The sequence below is a fragment of the Saccostrea cucullata genome, unplaced genomic scaffold (genome assembly GCF_032062105.1).
Source record: "Saccostrea cucullata isolate Sc308-1 unplaced genomic scaffold, CSIRO_AGI_Scuc_v1 ctg3978, whole genome shotgun sequence".
Classification (NCBI taxonomy): Eukaryota; Metazoa; Mollusca; class Bivalvia; order Ostreida; family Ostreidae; genus Saccostrea; species Saccostrea cuccullata.
The window spans coordinates 13379-36090 of record NW_026931450.1 but is presented as its reverse complement, the minus strand read 5'-3'; the positions used below and the strand labels follow the sequence as shown (position 1 = coordinate 36090).

At 36.1% G+C, this 22712-nt stretch overlaps 1 protein-coding gene across 3 annotated transcripts; it reads right to left on the bottom strand.

Annotated features, from left to right (window-relative positions):
• Positions 1 to 401: 401 nt before the first annotated feature.
• LOC134232648 (uncharacterized) lies at positions 402 to 20222 on the bottom strand. 3 transcript variants are annotated; one of them, XM_062714632.1, is made up of 5 exons: positions 20147 to 20222; positions 17395 to 17460; positions 16014 to 16082; positions 14966 to 15864; positions 402 to 1188 (listed from the first exon to the last, which is right to left on the bottom strand). In XM_062714632.1, exons 4-5 carry the CDS (start codon positions 15792 to 15794, stop codon positions 938 to 940), a joined length of 1080 nt encoding a protein of 359 aa, XP_062570616.1. In that variant the 5' UTR covers positions 15795 to 15864; positions 16014 to 16082; positions 17395 to 17460; positions 20147 to 20222; the 3' UTR covers positions 402 to 937. The 3 variants fall into 3 exon arrangements, with proteins under 3 accessions (XP_062570616.1, XP_062570617.1, XP_062570618.1); XM_062714633.1 differs by having other exon boundaries at positions 16014 to 16078; XM_062714634.1 differs by lacking the exon at positions 17395 to 17460 and having other exon boundaries at positions 16014 to 16078.
• Between the last annotated feature and the right edge of the window lie 2490 nt (positions 20223 to 22712).

Below are 22712 nucleotides of genomic sequence, written 5' to 3'. Positions count from 1 at the left end.
CCTATGTAAAACTTTGAACAGCCATTTTGGCCCCAGCCTACCCTCAGGAGTCATGATTTGGACAAACTTGAATGTACACCACTTAAGAATGATTCCTAATGAGTTTCATCATTCTTGGCTCAGTGGTTCTTGAGAAGGAGATTTTTTCTAGTATTTGTTTCAATATAAAACTTGGATTCCTTATTGTTGCCCCACCTACCCCTCGGAGTCATGATTTGAACAATTTAGAATTTGCACTAACAGAGGAATCAGGATACTTCCAAATAAGTTCCAGCCTTTCTTTTCAGGTGGCTCTGAAGAATATTTTAAAAGAATATCCTATATACATGTAAAGATTTTTCGATGCAAAAGTTGGATTCCTTATTGTGGCCCCACCCTACACCCTGGAGGTCATGATTTAAAAAATGTAGAATTTACACTACCCCAAGATGCTTCCACGTAAGTTCCAGCTTTTCTTACCCAGTGGTTCTTAGGAAGATTTTATAATGAATGAAGCCTATTTTTGTCTTTCATTGATTATCTCCCCTTGTATGAGGACATGGCCCTTAATTTTTACAATTCAAACTCTCTGTTTAAAGTCATCATTTCATAAATTCTATGGTCATTACTTTGACCTTGTCAGCAAATACAATTTTTCATGGAGACAAATGCTGACTGATGTTTTTCATACTAATTGTTACTCCATTATTTATACACTGAATTGACGATGAATTTTTCTGTCATTTCCTGATCATGACAAGGAGCACACAGCAGATGTGATCGGTCAGCAGGGGATGCTCACACCTCCAAATAAAAAAGATTACATATGGACGGATGACGGACAATGGATGATCAGAAAAGCTCACTTTAGCTTTCAGCTTAGGTGGGCTTTAAAAACTAAAGTTTGCTTCTTCTGATGAAAAAGTGACCTGTCTGTCATTTATGCTATGAATATGTATCAGAATTTATTTTTACCTTCCAGAATTCCATCTCTAACAATAAAGAGATGTTGATGGAGTTCAAGTCCTCTCGTGGACTCTGTAATTTCGCTGATATTGTGATGTTGCCCTCTTAATCTCTTCAGCAGTGTCGTTTTTCCAGCCTCAGCACATCCAACAAGTATTCCTCTAGCATGGGAAACAGTTGTCTTCTCCTTTCTCAGAAACTTCTTCAACTCATTCACTTTATTTATATCATCACTGCTTGGATCTATAACAAAAACAGTCATGTTCTCAGAATGGACATCAGAACACACACATGAAGCAGAATTTGAATTTTTTTAATGCACTTTACAGGTGTTCCAGGAAAAAAATATGTATCAATACTCTAGATCTGTTATTTTCATATCTTATCTTTTTAAATCAGTCTCAGAGTATTATCTGATATTATGGCTTTTGTCGTATGATTTACGTCATGGGCTATGAACAAGGATTGAAATTTGTCACAAGTGACATTGTGTCAATGTTTAATAATTAATATTAGCTTATTGTACAGGTGTTGGAAAGAGTTATCTTTATTTGGGCATTAGGAGTTATCGTTTATTTCATTTACGTACTATTGGTCACTGAGTTGTACTTGTTCTATTTTTATCAACGTATACTCGTCGAGCCCGTTTGAGTAGTTTGGTCAGTTATTTATACTGCTGGGTGTTGGCTAGTGTTTGTCAGATGAGGTCTGGATGCCGGGAGTTATACTTTACCCATGCTGAGTGATCGTGGGTGTGCATTTTATATAACCCATGCTGTGTGAACTTGGGTGTGTTCTGTTTCCCCTGCTGTGTGATCTTGGGATTCAGGGATGTTTTGTAGCAGTGTTGAGAGCAAGACCTTGGGGTCAACAGTATGATTTTTGTCCCCCGCTTTCGCAAAAGCGAGGGGACATTAAATTTCATTCGTCTGTCCGTCAGTCTGTCAGTCTGTCCGTCTGTCAGTCCGTCACAAAAACTTTAACCTTGCCCATAACTTTTGATTTAGCTGAGCTCATATTTCACAAGTGTATTCCTTGTGACAAGACCTTTCTTTGGGTACCACCAAGTTTGACCTTTTGACCTTGACCTTGGAGTTTGACCCCCTTTTACACAAAAAACCCTAACTTTTACTTTGGTCATATCTTTTGAATGGTAGAAACTAGAACTTTCATATTTCACATATATATTCTTTGTGGCAAGACATTTTCATTAGATACCAACAATTTTGACCTATCGACCTTGACCATGGATATTTCCGTACTTATAAAAATCTTTAACCTTGACCATCACTTTTGAACGGTAAGGGCTAGCGCTTTCATACTTCACATATGTAATCCTTGTAAGAAGACCTTTCATTAGATACCATGAACTTTGACCCTTTGACCTTGACCTTTGAGTAAAACCTTTTTTCAAGAACTTTGACCTTGGTCACAACTTTTGAACTGCCGATGCTAGGACTTTCAATTTTCACATATGTATTTTTTTTTGCAAGACCTTTCTTTGGGTACCACCGATTTTGACATATTGACCTTGACCTTGGAGTTTGACCCCTTTTACACAGAAATTCCAAACTTTTACTCTGGCCATAACTTTTGAATGGTAGATACTAGGACTTTCATATTTCACATATATATTTTTGCGAAGACCTTTCATTAGATACCAACAACCTTGACCTTTTGACCTTGGAAATTTTTCGTACTTATAAAAAACGTTAACCTTGGCCATAACTTTTGAATGGTAAGGGCTAGGGCTTTCATACTTTACATACGTAATCCTTGTGAGAAGACCTTTCATTAAATACCAAAAACTTTGACCCTTTGACCTTGACCTCGGATTTCAGTGATGATTTCTAAATAAATAACATGTGATAGGATTTTCATATTACGCAAAATATGTCAGAAAAAATGACATATCACCCAAGAAGACATCGAAAGCGGGGGACCACAATTCCTTGATTTTGCTTGTTATGTATAAAATGCCACAGCTCAGTCAGTTTTTTCCCTTTGTAATATTTTTGTTGATCGCCTTAAAGAGCAATTTTCTTTGGAAAACTGTTAGCAATATAGCGAGTATGTATATATTTAATATGCTCTAATTCATTTACTTGTTAAACGGCAAAAATATATTCTTCTGTAATTTGTTTGTAAAATCTAGTATATTGAACAGATGTGTGTTTTGAATATTTTATTAGAAAAGTCAAAACCCTATGAAAATTGTAGGTGACCAAAATTGTATATTAAGCTTTTGTTCTGGACGAGAGGATTGGTGTACGTGGTGAGGCTACTTTTAGGATATGGTGGACCCGAAGGGACAACATGGTGAACCATACATTGTGACGTGGTGTGAAGTGTGAATCTGTCCAGTGATGACCATGATTGAACTTTTGGCCATTTTCATGTTAATTGTACATATGTAGATAAATTTATTGTTAATTTATATTATGAATCTTGTTATTTCTTGGTGAACAGAAGGTCATCCAAAATATTATTTGTTTTGGGTTGTTAATACAAATTTTAAGAACCCATCACAACTTGAGGTCAGTTGTGACATTTGTCAAAAAAAAATTAATTCCTCTGTTTAAAATTTAAAAACATAGATAATAAAATACTACTTTTGTAGCAGAAAAATAGTAATGTCTTTTCTCATGAAACAAGAGGTCCATGGGCGACATGAGTCACCTGAGTAACTTTGGAGATGCCTTTTTTCAACCAGAATCCCCCCCCCTTGTATTACATATTGAGGCCATATCCCCCCTCCCCGGGGTCAGGATTTTAAAAATGTAGAATCAACACTACCCAGAATGCTTCCACATAAATTTCAGCTTTACTGGCTCAGTGGTTTTTGGAAAGAAAATTTCTATTTTTTTTTTCTATATATTCCTATGTTAAACGTGGATTCCCTATTGTGTCAATGTGGCATCACCCGCCCTACCCCGGGTCTCATGATTTCGCCAATTTAGAATTAACACTACCCCCATGATGCTTCAACACAAGTTTCAGCTTTTATGGCCTGTTGATCCTTGAGATTGATTTTTAGAGAATTTTTCCTACGCATTTCTATGTAAAACCAGGATCCCCTACTGTGACACCGCCCTTAGTTTCCCCAGGGGTATTTCCCAAGGATACTAAGTTTTATTTTTTCTTCGCCATTGGTTCTTGAGAAAAAGATTTCTAAAGATTTTCCCTACATATTTCAATGTAAAACTTGGATTCCCTATTGTGGTTCCGCCCTACCCCCTGGGGTCATGGTTTTAGCAATTTAGAATTTACACTACCCAAGGGTGCTTCTACATAAGTGTCAGTTTTTCTGCCCAATGGTTCTTGAGAAGAAGATTTTTAAAGATGGTTCCTATATATTCATAAATAAAAATAAGATTCCCTATTGTGGCCCCATCTTACCCCTAGTGGTCATGGATTTAATAATTTAGAATCTACACTACCCCAGGATGCTTCCACATAAGTTTCAACTTTTCTGGCCAAGTGGTTCTTAAGAGGAAGACCCTATTTTCATCTTTTCTTGATTATCTTCCCTTGTAAGGAGACTTGACATTCATTTTGACAATTTGAATTCCCCATCACTCAAGCAGGGATGGGGTTGATTACTTTCAAAAATAATCGATTAAATTACAATTACTTTGGATATTAAAAGTAATCGATTACAGGCTGATTACAGACAATTCATGTAATCATGTAATTCATGTAATCATGATTACTTATGATTACTTTAGATTACATTGTTTTAATTTTTTGTTTAATATGCAAGGACAATGTCATGTTTTTATTCTTCCTATTTTAAATATTATTAATATTTTTAAGGTAGATTTCAGACACATTTTGGTTATATAATTATGTCTTTATATAGATGCATGATATTTATCTTATAACACCGATTTCTATCTTGAGTGACTCAAGGATGCTTTGAATCAAGCTTTGTAAATATTGACCCAGTGGTTCTTCAGAAGTTGAAAATGTGAAAAGTTTACAGTCGGACAGACAGCTAGACAGATGGACGCCGTATAAAATGTGATCAGGAAAGCTCACTTGAGCCTTCGGCTCAAGTGAGCTATTCTGCTAATAAACCAGAAGTCTCTGTCGAGACTGAAGCTCTACTGGTTTGTACTTATAGCAAAGGAAGAGAAAAGTACTTAAGCAGTTGGGAATTGAAACTTAAAAACAGCAATAAATAGAATAATGATCCTTGATAAAATCTCTTTATGTTCTTAGTGTAGTCTACTTGTGTGCCAAGTTATATCGTATATAAGACTAAACTGTAGAAGGAGGAGCATTTTGAAACAATTTTACAGACATTTCTATTTTTAGTAACCATGGCAACACCATTCATCGATATCTAAAACAGATATACAGAAATATGGATCTTAGTGTAGTCTGCTTGTGTGCCAAGTTATATTGAAATCAGACCATAACTGTGGGTTGAGTAGCATTTTGAAACAATTTTAAAGAAATTTCTATCTTTTAACAACAGCAACACCATTCATTGAAATCAAAGCCTATAGAATTATGTACATGTATCTTAGTGCAGTCTACTTGTGTGCCAAGTTATCAGACCAAACCTTTAGGAGGAGTAGCAATTTGAAACAATTTTACAAAAATTTCTATTTTTAGTGACCATGGCAAAAAACGAAATCAAAAACTGATATGTAGAATTATGTACATCTTAGTGTAGTCTACTTGTGTGCCAAGTTATATTGAAATCAGACCAAAACTTTAGGAGGAGTAGCATTATGTAAAAATTTCACGGATATGTCTATTTTAGCTACCATGGCAACACATTTTATCGAAACCAAAAATCAATATATAGAATTATGTATCTTAATGTAATCTACTTGTGTGCCAAGTTATATTGAAATCAGACCAAAACTGTAGGAGGAGTAGCATTTTAAAGGAATTTCACAGAAATATCTATTTTTTGTTACCACGGCAAGACCTTTTAATCAAAATCAAAAACCAATAGACAGAATAATGTATCTTAGTGTAGTCTACTTGTGTGCCAAGTTATATTGAAATCAGACCAAAACTGAAGGAGGAGTAGCATTTAAAGGAATTTCACAGAAATTCTATTTTTAGTTACCATGGCAACAACATTTACCAAAATTAAAAAACGATGAAGGGAATTATGTATCTTCATGTAATCTACTTGTGTGCCAAGTTATATTGAAATCAGACCAAAACTGTAGGAGGAGTAGCATTTTGAAAAATTGTTTACAGACAGACAGAAGGACAGACGGACGGACGCCGGACGCATTCCTATCGCATAAGCTTTTCTGGTCTTTGACCAGTAGAGATAACAAGAGGCCTAGGGCCACATCGCTCACCTGAGCACTAAGGTAGGAAAAAGTAGAAAAAAATGGCTTTTGATTGTAAAGTTTAAATCCAAACGTATTCCCATGACTAATCATGGATTTGAAAATGATTTTTAAAGAATTTTCCTATTTATATCTTTAAAAACTTTGGTCAGCCATTTTGGCCCTGCCCTATTGTATCGTTAACGATATTCCGGAACTTTTAGAGTCGGACATTATTTTTCATTGTTTACAGTCAACGGAAGTTTGTTTTGTTTACCTCGTGGATAGACAATCCTGTGTTTGTGACATTATAGCTCAGTAATATTAATTTTGGATCCATCAATGTGTGAGTAGACAATGTTTTTGTGACTTACGCGAAGTACGGACTAATTGTTATATATAGAATTGTAATTATTGTGTTGTAAAACTATACAGTGGCATTCAGTATTACCCACGCTGTTCTGAAAAATCTACGGAACGACGTTATCATCATAATGTGATTATATTTTGTTTTAATTATAATTTCAGGTTGAAACATTGGAATAAATCGTTACAACAGATGGTTTAATTTGTTATTGAGCTATACATTTCAACACATTGGAAAACATGGGAGAGGAAATTAGAAAGACGTTACGGAAAAAGCGAAGTACTGCAAAGGGAAGGTTCCACAGAATATATGGACGCCTTTTGGAGAAAATTCAGGATGAAGAGGAATCAGATATTGTCAAACAGATGCTAAGTGATTTGGAACAGTCATATAAAGATATGGAAGTACGACATAGTGAGTACCTAGAGAACTTTGATTCAGATGATGAAAATGATAAACCAAAGATGGACGAAGCAAACCATGACATGAACACATTATACAAAGAGTTGTGTAAGGCTAGGTCCCTTTGTCTCAAATTAAATACCAAGAAAATCACATTGCAAGAGAAATGCGTGAAAGAACAATCTCTGAAAGTGAAAAAATTAGATCCGCCACACTTCAGCGGCAAGATTCGAGATTACCCGAGTTTTAAGTCAGACTATTTTACTCACATGATTCCAACATATGGAAAAGATCCCTTTGCTTTAAAGAATTCCTTATCTGGAGAGCCTTTCGAAATTATAAAAGGAGTAGATAATGACTTTGAAGAAATGTTTAAACGTCTTGATCTGAAGTATGGAAGACCGGAAAAGTTGGCGGACACCGTTCTGGCTGACATAAGGGCATTGAAGGCAGTTCCTGAGGGAGACAGCACAAAGTTTACAGAAATGGTGGAGATAGTGGAGGGATGTTGGTTGATTCTGAAGCGGATGGGTTTGGAAAAAGAAATGGACAATGCCACCATGATCAGTGAGATTGAGAAATTATTACCCTCTATCCAGAAGAGAGAATGGGCTCTGCTGAAACTTAGACTGAAGTCTACAAGGTTTTCTGATTTGTTGAGATTCCTTTTGGATGAAAGAGCTGCAGTTGAATATATGGCTTCTGATATTCGAGAAAGTGATAATGGCAGTGTTTCTCGTAAAGGAAAAATCCATACTATTACCAGCTCACACGAGAAAAATGAGAAAATTGACGATTCTTTTGTCAATGTTATACAGAGTCAAATGCAGCAAAATGAACAGAAAATGCAACAGGTGATTGAAGGATTAGCACAAGTGACAGATGCACTTCTCAATGGAAAACAGAGGGGAGTAATACACGATGCTTCCAGAAATGATGTCTCTTTCAGGAAAAAATGTTGGTATCACGAGACTGACAATCATTCTATTGGGGACTGTGCCGGTTTTTCTGCTCTTGATGGAGAAACAAAGATGGAGTTGCTGAAACGAAACGGTGCTTGTTTTAGTTGCCTGAAAAGTGGACATCTATCAAAAAGATGTAATAACAGAAAGCCATGTGAAATCACAGATTTTCGTCAACAAAAATGTGGCAGGTTTCATCATCCATTCTTACATGGGGCGATAGTGAAAGCGAGCGCACATCATCACAGTGTAAACATTGTTAACGAAGAGCAGGGAAAGAAGGGAGTCATTCTCATGATCAGCAAAGTAGAAAGTGGAAATATCCCATTGACCACCCTATGGGATCCTGGTGCTAATATTTCTCTTTTAACTTTTGAATCAGCTAGGAAGCTTGGACTCAAGGGGCGTGAAGTGACATTATCAGTGACGAAGGTGGGAAACACATCTGAGTGTATTCAAAGCAAAGAATACTTGCTGCCACTGACAGACATGTGTGGCAAGGTCTGGCAAGTTAAAGTATATGGAATGAACAAAATTACAGCAGATATTTCAAAGGTGGATGTTCATGGAGTTGTGAAATTATTTAAATGGATTTAAGAGGGAGATATAGTGAGACCAGAAGGAAAAGTGGACTTGCTTATAGGAGCTGATTGCTGTATCTTATTGCCTGAGAAAATTGATCAAATTGGAAATCTTCAATTGATGCGAAATCAATTTGGATACTGCATTAGAGGAAGTCACGCCAAGTTACGAGTACCTGTTACAACGGAGTCAAATCTTGTGTGCATTCATCATACTTCTGGAAGGATAATCGAACCAATACGGTTAAACCATGAAAGCCTTAAGAATGCCGTTGACAATTTTTTCGACATAGAAAGCCTGGGAACGCATTGTGTACCAAAGTGTGGAAGTTGCAGGTGTGGGAAGTGTCCACCTGGAAATGGAAGCTACACGTTAAAGGAAGAACGAGAGTTACGTCTTATAAAGGAGGGACTTCAGTATGATGAAGCAGGCAAGAACTGGACTACTACGTACCCATGGATTAAGGATCCAAAGTCTCTCCCCAACAATATCAATGCTGCGATATGTCGGTTGAAATGCACGGAAAGGCGCTTAGAAAAGGCTGGACAAGAGTACAGTGAAGCATATGGTGACCAGATTGCAGATATGGTGCAGAGGAGTGTTGCAAGAAAATTAACTGACGGAGAGATGCAAACTTATGAAGGACCTATCCACTACATTCCACACCATGAAGTCTTAAAACCAAGTTCCAAGACTACACCAGTGCGGATCGTATTTGATTCATCGTCCTCGTATATGGGTCATGTTTTGAATGAATACTGGGCAAAGGGGCCAAATGTTCTGAACGACCTTTTAGGAGTTATTATCAGATTTAGGCAAAGAAAAATTGCAATTGCTGGAGATATCACGAAGATGTACAACGCAATCAAACTGTCGGAAAGGGATCAGCACACACACAGATTTGTATGGAGGGACTTGCAGATGGACAGACCACCTGATCATTATGTCTTAATGTCAGTCACATTTGGAGATAGACCCAGCGGAGCAATCTCCACCATGGCCTTGCGAATGACAGCAGAAATGAATCAGGAAGAATATCCAAAGGCAGCTGAATTTGTTATTAAAGACAGTTATGTGGATGACTTACTCACTTCAGTGAATACAATTTGTGAAGCCAAGGAAATAATTCTGAACACTGAAAGACTTTTAAGCCTTGGAGGATTTCGTGTAAAACATTGGATTGTTTCTGGTGATCAAGATGACTACTTTGCAGGATTGAATGTGTTATGTGCCGAGCAGGAAAACATTCTTGGGATGATTTGGTTACCCAAAGATGATGTCTGGATGTTCAAGGCAAAACTGAACTTTTCGCCAAAAAGACGTGGAAAGCATACAGAGGATGATATCGAGGATGGACAATTACATCTTATTCCAGACATTCTAACTCGCAGGATGGTTCTAAGTCAGGTTGAAGGCATATATGATCCTCTTGGACTGGTTGCTCCATATGTATTGTCTGCAAAAATTCTTATGAGGACCATGTGTTCCAAAGAAAATGAAATTGGATGGGATGAGCCTATGAGTGAAGATATGAGGGCCAAGTGGGTTAAGTTCTTTACAGGACTTTATGATTTGCAGAATTTAACATTCAAAAGATGCCTTATGCCGGAAAACACTGAAGGTGATCCAATGCTTGTCATATTTTCGGATGGAAGTCAGCAAGCCTACGGTGCATGTGCCTATATCAGATGGCATACCAAAGATGACAAATACACATCGAGCCTAGTGATTGCAAAGAATCGAATTGCACCAGCAAAGCAGTTGTCTACCCCTCGTCTTGAACTCTGCGGAGCAGTGCTTGCGTCTAGGCTGCGTCAAAAACTAGTAACAGAAATGAATTTCAAATTCAGTAAGATTGTGCATATTGTCGACTCCATGATTGTAAGAGCACAAATACAGCGAGAGAGTTATGGCTTTTGGACATTTGTGGCAACACGTGTTGCTGAAATACAAAGCACATCTGATCCCACTGAGTGGTGGTGGGTTCAAGGAGATCAGAACCCTGCCGACATGACTACAAGGGTTGCAGTAGCAAGTGCTTTAGGGACTGATTCTAAGTGGCAAAACGGGCCAGATTTTCTGAGAAATCCATTTGAACTTTGGCCAATAAGTCAAGAAAATACAATAGACAGCGATCAGATACCTGATATTATTGGGGTGACGATGTCAATCACTTCTGAGAATCGTTCTTCCCATGGATGTGCTGTTATAGACATAGAGCGGTTTGCCAGTCTGAAGAAGCTTCTTCGAGTTACCAGCATTGTTCTAGCCATTGTGAAATGGAAAACATTTAGAGGTATTTGTAGCAAGATCTCTTCAGGGACATCTGTTGAAGCAGAAAGAAGTTGGGTTAAGCATGCACAGGAAAACTTACCAGATGATTGCATGAAGAAGTTTCAAAGACTTGGGCCATTCATCGATCAAGATGGGATTATTTGCGTTGGACAGCGCATGGCTGAATGGATCAAACAATCATGGAACCAGAGAGAATTCTTTTTGCTGCCAAGAAAGGGTCGGTTTACAGAGTTAGTTGTGCGCAGTGTTCATGGTGAAGATCATGCAGGATTGGAGGTGACGTTAGCAAAAATCAGAAGCAGATATTGGATTCCCGGAGTTCGAAAAATCATTAGACGAGTCAAGGATAACTGTGTTGTGTGCAGAAAGCGGGATAAAGTAACAATACAACAACAGATGGGTGTTTTACCTTCATTCCGACTGAATCCAGCACCTCCATTTTACAATTGTGCCGTTGATATGTTTGGACCATATACCATACGTGACACAGTCAAAAGACGAACACATGGAAAGGCATATGGGGTATTGTTTAACTGCCTCAATTGCAGGGGTGTGTACATAGATTTGGCGGAAGGTTACGACACAGGAAGTTTCCTTGTTGTATTCAGGAGATTTGTATCACTTCGTGGCAATCCAAAGCGAATGATTTCTGATGCAGGCACACAGCTAGTAGCTGCAGGCAAGGAATTGGATAAGTTTGAAGTAGAATGGAACGTCATCAAATCTGCGGACGCTCCATGGGAAAACGGCTGCAGTGAATCCTTAATCAAGTCTGTAAAGAGATGTCTGCAAATTGCTGTTGGAGATTCAATTTTGACGTTTTCAGAATTGCAAACTGTGTTGTTTGAAGCTGCTAATTTAATAAATGAGAGACCTATCGGGACAAAGGTGTGTGACCCAAACGAAGGAACATACTTATGCCCGAATGACTTGCTGTTAGGGAGATCCACTGTTCGGGTTCCTCAGATGCAAATGGAAGAACGTTGCAATCCACGGTTGAGATGGAAATTCATTCAACAGCTGGTTGATACCTTTTGGAAAAGATGGATCAGAGATTACTTTCCCACTCTTATTGTGAGACAGAAGTGGCATACAAGCAGGAGAAATCTGAAGCAGGGTGATCTTGTATTAGTTCAGGATACAAATCTAATTCGTGGAAAGTGGAAACTTGCTCAAGTTGCCGAGGCAGAGCCTGGAACAGACGGAAAGGTACGAGACGTCACAGTGCGATAAAGAACGTGGGACCAGGTGCAAAGTATCATGGGTGTACTGACACTGTCATTCGCAGATCTGTTCATAGACTTGTAGTTATACTACCAGTGGATGAATGTGATTAGTTGTAAACTTGTCAAGAAACGTCGGGGGGAGTGTATCGTTAACGATATTCCGGAACTTTTAGAGTCGGACATTATTTTTCATTGTTTACAGTCAACGGAAGTTTGTTTTGTTTACCTCGTGGATAGACAATCCTGTGTTTGTGACATTATAGCTCAGTAATATTAATTTTGGATCCATCAATGTGTGAGTAGACAATGTTTTTGTGACTTACGCGAAGTACGGACTAATTGTTATATATAGAATTGTAATTATTGTGTTGTAAAACTATACAGTGGCATTCAGTATTACCCACGCTGTTCTGAAAAATCTACGGAACGACGTTATCATCATAATGTGATTATATTTTGTTTTAATTATAATTTCAGGTTGAAACATTGGAATAAATCGTTACAACAGATGGTTTAATTTGTTATTGAGCTATACACCTATCCCCAGGGGTCATGTTTTGAACAAATTTGAATCTACACTACCTCAGCATGCATCCATATAAATATGATGAATTATAGCTTTGTCATTCTTGAGAAGAAGATTTTATTAGAATTTTCCTATATTTCTATGTAAAACTTTGGTCAGTTATTTTGGCCCCGCCCTACCTCCAGGGGTCATGATTTGAACAAACTTAAATCTACACTACCTCAGCATGCTTCCATATAAATATGATGAATTATGGCTTTGTCAATCTTGAGAAGAAGATTTTTAAAGATTTTTCCTATATTTCTATGCTAAACTTTGTCGTCCATTTTTGCCCCGCCCTACCCTCGGGGGTCATGATTTGAACAAACTTGAATCTACACTACATAACACTACATGAGCATGCTTCCACATAAATATGATGAATTATGGCTTAGTCATTCTTGAGAAGAAAATTTAAAAAGAATTTTCCTATATATACAATTTCTACATAAAACTTTGGTCGGCTATTTTGGCCCCGCCCTACCCCCGGGGGTCATGATTGGAACAAACTTGAATTTACACTTCCTGAACATGCGTCCATATAAATATGATGAATTATGGCTTTGTCATTCTTGAGAAGAAGATTTTTCAAGAATTTTCCTATATATTTCTATGTAACACTTTGGTCGGCCATGTTGGCCCCGCCCTACCCCCGGGGTCATGATTTGTACAAACTTCAATCTACACTACCTGAAGATGTTTTCCCATAAGTTTCATCTTTCCTGGCACAGTGGTTCTTGAGAAGAAGATTTTTTTAAATATGCCACCAAATTTTCATTAATTCCAAATTATCTCCCCTTGAATGAGGGCGTGGCCCTTCATTTGAACAAACCTGAATCCCCTTCACCTAAGGATACTTTGTGGCAAGTTTGGTTGAAATTGGCCCAGCGGTTCTTGAGAAAAGTCGAAAATGTGAAAAGTTTACAGACAGACGGACAGACAGTCAGACGGACGCCGGATAAAATGTGATCAGAAAAGCTCACTTGAGCTTTCGGCTCAGGTGAGCTAAAAACTAACTGCGTCATATTATCAACCTTAAGAAGTTTTAACAAGAGGCCTTGGGGCCACATCACATCACATTTGCTTGTTTTCTTTCATATTTGTTCCTGAGAATTATTCACTTTTTAACATAATGCATTGTGTAAATACAGAACAAAAAGGGTTTTTTCACTAAAACAGTACTTAAAAGAAAAAGATTAAATAGCATGATAAAGTGAGACACCGTGTGACACCTCCTTCCCACCCAAACCTACCCCCCAAAAATTGTGTGTGTGAGGGAGGGAGAGGGTGAGTGTGTGTGTTTGTGGTGAATTTGGGGGTGGGAGGGTACACTGATATGACTATAATTCTGGCATTGGTTTCATTTTAACCATAAAATCTCCATGTAATATACATGTAGAATGTCACCCCAGTACACAGTGTAGATTTACTGAACACCTGCTACAGAAATACACAACATTTCTAGACAAAGCTGTGTTAATATCAATGTCACCCCAGTACACAGTGTAGATTTACTGAACACCTGCTACAGAAATACACAACATTCCTAGACAGAGCTGTGTTAATATCAATGTCACCCCAGTACACAGTGTAGATTTACTGAACACCTGCTACAGAAATACACAACATTCCTAGACAAAGCTGTGTTAATATCAACATGATCAATGGTGTCTATATCTAACTGTCAGTACTGTACAAAATGTTTGCAGTCACTGTGATTAATCTTTGTTTTAACACATTGAATGACGTATTCAAAGTATATATTATCCACTGATAAGGTCTATGACATTACCCCCTCCCCCCCCCTCAACACTCATGAACCCCAATTGTACAATTATTTTTCAATTTCCTGACATTTGTAGTGATCTATGAATTTAACCTACAAACCATTTAGCAGAGGAATATAAAAATATAATGTTAACTCAAATAGAAGACAGAATCAATGAGAGTTATTTAACCATGTTAACAAATCTTTATACAGTCTGTACAAATTCAGGAATTGTTTGTCACAGACAACAAAGTTAACAACTAAGTACATATTAAAATAACTCTAATAATGTCTAATTAAATCTAATCTAAAAATCAAATCATTATTAATTTGACAACTTATCAATTAATATCCTTTTTTTTAAAAACTTTTCTTGTTACATAACATAAGTTAGAATTTAATTAACCATGTAATGTATTTACACTTAAAAGTTATCACTATGATAGTTCCTGGTTAATGTCTTGTAATTACACATAAAACAATGACTATACTATATTATACACACTAAACATTGTAAACAAACATATAGTAATACTTCAGTATAACTTACCAGTCAGATCCTCCCCTCCATAGATAAGTCGGTAGATGTTCACTGTGTTGGTGTTGTATGATCCTACCCAGACAGAGCGGGTGAAGTCATCATAACTCAGGCCGAATGGTCTGTTTATCCCGTGTTGTTCTGTATCTATCTCTGTCATGTAGTTACCATCTTTGTCAATGATATGTACTGTGTGGGTGTTAGGATCACACACCAGGATGTGTGACAGCGCGTCAGTACAGATTCCACGTGGTGTTAGCCATGATCCTGATGGAGTACGTCTGTAGGAGAACCGATGTCTCCCTCTACTGTCTGTCACCACTACAGCACCACGGCCCCAGTCAGACACAATAACATCTCCATTGTGGTTCTCTGTGATGTATCCAGGATATCTACACAGTTCCTGACCTGTGTTGTCGTGCGGTATGGTCTGTATGTGTTGTCCTGTGTTGGTGTAACGCTTTACCTTGCCTGTCCTTGTATCAGTATAAGACATCCCGACCAGTAGGTCTCCAGTGGAGGGGGAGCTGTAGACACACACTGGTCTCCATGGTGATGTGTTTGGTATCAGTGTCGTCTTTACTTTATCTTTAGATCGTTTTATGATGTTAAGGTGACTGTCTACATAAATCACAGCACCATTTTGAGTCACAGTATGTACTCCATCACCATATTTAGCTAAATCCGTCACTTGATCTAGTGTGTCTCCTGTCGTGTTAGTTAAGATGAGATTGCCTTCTCTATCACAGATCCAGGCCCGGTCTGTAGACACGTGGGTAATGTGATAACACCCACTAACCCCAGACACGGTGACAGATTTCTGTAATATCAATCTATACATGACTGACACCAGACTTGTATTTCCTGTGACTTTATAATATCCTGTGTGGATTTCAGTCAGGGAGATCTCTCTGTCAATTACAACATTGTTCTAGAATTATCTACATCAATAACAGGACTCTCTTTATAATGATAAATGTACTCATTGTAAAATGTTTTGGTTGTAAGTACTTATACTGTGTTAAACAATTAAATAGAATGAACAGATAAACATAAATACCTTGACACTGGCTTCTCAATGCTTTGTCTTCATTCATAGCGGCCTCTAAATGTTCTCAATAAAACCTGTCTAACAAAGCAATATTTTAAAGCATTAGTTATAATTAAAACACATATAAATTGTGACATACTGGAAAACAATTTATGTTTTTATAGATGTTAACATAAATTCATTTAAAACCTGACTTGCTATGATATTGTATTTACAATATTCTGTCTTTACAAAAGAAAAGTCATGATAAAATCTGCATTCCTACCATTACTAATTCATAGTTATTATAATAGAGTGTTAGATATGAAAGTTCTACGGGAACTATGAGACTCTATAGATAGTTATCATGACTGTATATTTTAACACAGTTATAACAAGAGACCCATGGACCACATTGCTCACCTGTGCACACTGGCTAATAAATAAAAGCAGAAATCACTTCAGAATAGAGTAGTTTAGATGGGGGGGAAGGGGGTGTTCTGAAATTTTAAACTACCAAATACCCGATGATGCTTCCATACAACAAATGCCTTTACTGTTTTTGAGCAGATGATTTTTCCCTATTTATTCATTTTTGACCCCCCCCCCCATTGTGGCCAAGCCCTAACCGTAGTAGCCCTCATTTGAACCAGTATGACTTTTTACTACCTGAGGACAACTCCATATCAATATGACTAAAGATTGCTTTTCTGTTCTTGGGAAAAAAAAGATCCTTGATATTTATAGAATTCCAATAGTGGCCCACCCTACCTACCCCCTACTTCACATTCATGACTTGAACAAACTTGAATCAACACTACGTAAGGATGCTTACATAAAGATATGACCAATCATGGCTTTATAGTTCTTAAAAAGAAGAGTTTTCAAAAATTTGATTTTCCAATGTATTCATTCCGATGTAAAACTTCCATCTCCAATTGTGGCATAGACCTACACCTGGGGGTCATGATTTGAACAAATTTGAATCTACACTACCTGAGGATGCTATCACTTTGATCAGCCATTGTGGCCCCACCCTACCCCCGGGGGTTATCATTTGAACAAACTTGAGTTTACACTTCATGAGGATGTTTCAACATGAATTTCATCTTTCCTGGCACAATGGTTTTGAAGAGAAGATTTTTAAAAGATGCAGTTAATTTTTTGCTAATTTATAATTATCTCCCCTTGAAAAAGGACTTGGCCTTTCATTTGAACATATTTGAATCCCCTTCATCCAAGGATACAGTGTGCCAAGTTTGGTTGAAATTGGCCCAGTGGTTCTTAAAAAGAAGTCAAAAATGTGAAAAGTTTACAGACAGACGGACGCTTGAAAAAATATGATCAGAAAAGCTCACTTGAGCCTTTGGCTCAGGTGAGCTAAAAAAATTAATTTAGGCATTAGTTAAACCTGTCAAAATGGTGATTTCTTCCTCTTCTTTAGCTTTAGATAGATAAACAGCACATCCTGGGAGACCTGTCAAAATAAACACAGTACAATGAGTAATTATTTCTGTATACCCTAACAAAAAAATACTATAGTTAACTATAGTTAACTATAGTTTACTATAGTTAACTATAGTGATAACTTTGACACTTTGAAAACTTTGATTTACTATAGTGATAACTTTGACACTTTGAAAAACTTTGACGAAAACTTTGACACTTTGAAAAACTTTGACGAAATCTTTGACACTTTGAAAAACTTTGGCGAAATCTTTGACACTTTGAAAAACTTTGGCGAAAACTTTGACACTTTGAAAAACTTTGGAGAAAACTTTGACACTTTGAAAAACTTTGACGAAAACTTTGACACTTTGAAAAACTTTGGCGAAAACTTTGACACTTTGAAAAACTTTGGCGAAAACTTTGACACTTTGAAAAACTTTGGCGAAAACTTTGACACTTTGAAAAACTTTGGCGAAAACTTTGATACTTTGAAAAACTTTGGCGAAAACTTTGATACTTTGAAAAACTTTGGCGAAAACTTTGACACTTTGAAAAACTTTGGCGAAAACTTTGACACTTTGAAAAACTTTTGCGTAAACTTTGACACTTCGAGAAACTTTATCGAAATTTTTGATACTTCAAAAAACTTAATCGAAAAATTTGACACTTTGAAAAACTTTATCGAAAACTTTGATACTTCGAAACACTTCATAGAAATTTTTGATACTTCGAAAACTTTTATCGTAAACTTGGATACTTCAAAAAACTTTATTGAAAACTTGGATGCTTTAAAACTTTGAAAAACTTTATCGAAAACTTTGACACTTTGAAAACTTCATCGAAAACTTGGATACTTCGAAAAACATAATCGAAAACTTGGATACTTTAAAAACTTTATCAAAAAATTTAACACTTGAAAAACTTTGTCGAAAACCTGGATATTTATAACACTTTGAAAACCTTTATCGAAAACTTTGAAACTTTGAAAAACTTTAGCGAAAAACTTTGACACCTTGAAAAACTTTGGCGAAAACTTTGACACTTTGAAAAACTTTGGCGAAAACTTTGACACGTTGAAAAACTTTGGCGAAAACTTTGACACTTTGAAAAACTTTGGCGAAAACTTTGATACTTTGAAAAACTTTGGCGAAAACTTTGACACTTTGAAAAACTTTGGCAAAAACTTTGATACTTTGAAAAACTTTGGCGAAAACTTTGACACGTTGAAAAACTTTGGCGAAAACTTTGATACTTTGAAAAACTTTGACGAAAACTTTGACACTTTGAAAAACTTTGGCGAAAACTTTGATACTTTGAAAAACTTTGGCCAAAACTTTGACACTTTGAAAAACTTTGGCGAAAACTTTGATACTTTGAAAAACTTTGACGAAAACTTTGACACTTTGAAAAACTTTGGCGAAAACTTTGATACTTTGAAAAACTTTGGCGAAAACTTTGACACTTTGAAAAACTTTGGCGAAAAATTTTGATACTTTGAAAAACTTTGGCGAAAACTTTGACACTTTGAAAAACTTTGACGAAAACTTTGACACTTTGATTTACTATAGTAAACTATAGTTAACTATAGTTAACTATAGTATTTTTTTGTGAGGGTAGCTTCAATGTCTTGAAAACTAATGTTATTGTATGGTATATTTTAGATTATTCATGGAAATGTAGACTTGAATTTTGTCGAGTCTTTAAAATACCAACCCGTAATATTAAACAAGAGGCCCATTGGCCACATCACTCACCTGAGCACTATGGCTAGGAAATAAAAGCAGAAATCACTTCAGCATTGAGTAGTTATAGACGGGGGATCTGAAATTTTAAACTACCAAATACCCAATGATGCTTCCATACAAAAAAATGCCTTTACTGTTTTTAAGGATATGATTTTTTTCCCTATTTATTCATTTGACCCACTCCCCTCCAACTGTGGCCCAGCCCTAACCATGGTAGCCCTCATTTGAACCAGTATGACTTTGTACTACCTGAGGATGCCTCCATATTTCTATGATTAATCATTGCTTTTCTGTTCTTGGGAAAACAATTTCCAATAATGGCCCACCCTACCTACCCCCTACTTCACATTCATGACTTGAACAAACTTGAATCAACACTACGTAAGGATACTTACATAAAGATATGACCAATCATGGCTTCTTAAAAAGAAGAGTTTTCAAAAATTTGATTCTCCAATGTATTCATTCCGATGTAAAACTTTAATCGTCAATTGTGGCCTCGCCCTACACCTGGGGGTCATGATTTGAACAAACTTGAATCTACAGTACCTGAGGATGCTTTCACTTTGATCAGCCATTGTGGCCCCGCCCTACCCCCGGGGGTCATCATTTGAACAAACTTGAGTCTACACTACATGAGGATGTTTCACAATGAGTTTCATCTTTCCTGGCACAATGGTTTTGGAGAAGAAGATTTTTAAAAAATTCAATTAATTTTTCACTAATTCATAATTATATCCCCTTGGAAGAGGGCTTGGCCTTTCATTTGAACAAATTTGAATAAATACTTTTCATCCAAGGATGCTTTGTATCAAGTTTTGTTGAAATTGGCCCCATGGTTCTTGAGAAGAATTCAAAAATGTGAAAAGTTTACAGACAGACGGACGCCAGACAAAATGTGATCAGAAAAGCTCACTTGAGCCTTCGGCTCAGGTGAGCTAAAAAACTAAATTTAGGCATTAGTTAAACCTGTCAAAATGGTGACTTCTTCCACTTCTTTAGCTTTACATAGTTAAACAGCACATCCTGGGAGACCTGTCAAAATAAACTCAGTACAATGACTATATCTTTCTGTATAACTTCAATGTCTTGAAAACTAATGTCATTGTATGAAATATTTTAGATTATTCATGGAAATAGTCAAGACTTTAAGGTAATTCACTCCTCAGCTTTTTAAAAAAGTTAGCGCAGAAGCTTTTACTTCAAAACTACTAATCAAAATTCAATTTTTATGATATATTTATATTCAACAATGTAAATTTTTAAACATTCAATGAAAAAACTGCTCAAAAATCGACAAAGAAGCAAAATTTATGAGGGACTATTTCTTTTGGTGGAAGGATATTTAGCAGAAAATTCTGCAAATCTGCACATTTATAAACTTTAATGTAATTGAAATTTAGCCTCACATACTTTTACTTGGAGAATATTTTCTGTTTTGATATTGCTAAAAATATTTAATATAGGTCTTAATTTATATTTTTATATTAAGTTTTACACCTTTACTCAACAAACTTTCCCAAAAAATGAAAATAAATGAAAAAAGTCAAGGTCAAATTTACACCATTTTTAGCCTGAAAATCACATATTTTGACAAATATTTCAAAATTAACATCACTGACCATACTTTTTTCTTTCATTATTTTAAACTACTCGATACTTGTGACTGATCAGCACTCAAGTCGTAAAAAGCTTGATATAAGAAAAATTTTATTGCCTATGAAGTTTTTGAATACCCAAAATATGTTATATTTTAGTGCAAAAAGGTCAAACAATAATTTACGCGCATTAATTTGCAAGATTTATTTAATGTTAAATATTATTCAAACTATTTTACGGAAAATAAGATTATATTTATTGCCTTGCTTATATCTAATCAAATATAATAAGGGTTAAAGTAATTAACCAAAGATATGAATTTTAAGTGCAAAAAGGTCAACTTAAATGTACCGTAGATCCGTAGGATGCACACTGACCCCCTTTTTTCTTTGTGATTTTGAATTACACTTTATGAGTACTTATCAAAAATATACTTCTCAAAAAATCCTTGATATAACAAACTTGAGGAGTGACTTACCTTAAAATATACCAACCCGTAATATTAAACAAGAGGCCCATGAGCCACATCGCTTACCTGAGTACTATGGCTAGGAAAAAATACAAATTGGTTTATTATTGAAAAGTTTAAATCCCAAAGTAGTCCCATGACCAGTCATGGCTTTGCTATTCTTAAGAAGATGAGAATTTTCCTATAAATTTCTATGTAAAACTTTGGTTGGCCATTGTTGCCCTTTGCTACCCCCAGGGGTCATGATTTGAACAAACATGAATCTGTACAACCTGTGGATGTTTCCATATGAATATGATCAATTATGGCTTTGCTATTCTTGAGAAGATTTTTTAAAAAAATTCCTATATATTTCTAAGTAAAACTTTGGTCAACCATTGTGACCCTTCCCTACCGCCAGGGGTCATGACTAAGAAAATGGAATCTACACTACCTGAGGATGCTTCCATTAAAATATGATGAATTATGGCTTTGTTATTCTTGAGAAGAAGATTTTTAAAGAATTTTCCTATATATTTCTATGTAAAACGTTGGTCGGCCATTTTGGCCCCGCCCTACCTCCGGGGTCATGATTTGAACAAACTTGAATATAAACTACCTAAGGATGTTTTCCCATAAGATTCATCTTTCCTGGCACAATGGTTCCTAAGAAGAAGATTTTTAAAACATCCCATCAAATTTTTCTTAATTCCCAATTATCTCTCCTTGAATGAGGTTTTTTTCACAAGATATTATGTCGTTTTCATAAGATATTATGTCGTTTTCACAAGATATTATCTCGTTTTCACAAGATAATATCTCGTTTTCACAAGATAATATCTCATTTTCACAAGATAATATCTCATTTCACAAGATATTATGTCGTTTTCACAAGATAATATCTCGTTTTCACAAGATATTATGTCGTTTTCACAAGATTATATCTAGTTTTCACAAGATATTATGTTGTTTTAACAAAACGATATCTCGTTTTCACAAGATATTATCTCGTTTTCACAAGATATTATCTCGTTTTCACAAGATGATTTCTCGTTTTCACAAGATGATATCTCGTTTTCACAAGATATTATGTCGTTTTCACAAGATATTATCTTGTTTTCGCTTAACAAAAGAATATCAGGTCATCGATTTCAAATAAATCATGGTGGTCAGCAGCTTTTATATAAACATTTTAATTCACCTGATCATTCTATTTTATCAATGAAAGTTAGAATTCTAGAAAAGATTTATCACCACACAAATAGTCCATCTTTGAGTACACCTTTCCGTAGACAACGTGAAGAAGTTTGGATTAGGAAACTAGGGACAGCCTTTCCCTATGGATGTAATGACAACGTCGATAGTGTAGGAAATCTAACAAGCCCACATTGTTATAATGTAAATGTGATGGGACTTTTTAACAATACTCAGAGACGTAAACGTAGTCATGGACATCGTTCGTACAATAAACCTGCAATACACGACGTC

Excerpts from the sequence above, each read along its gene's own strand:
- LOC134232648 (XM_062714632.1), bottom strand. The coding sequence starts at position 15,794 with ATGTATAGATTGATATTACAGAAATCTGTCACCGTGTCTGGGGTTAGT. Across the intron at positions 1,189-14,965 it reads TGGAGGGGAGGATCTGACTG|ATCCAAGCAGTGATGATATA; the intron begins GTAAGTTATACT and ends TTTTTGTTATAG.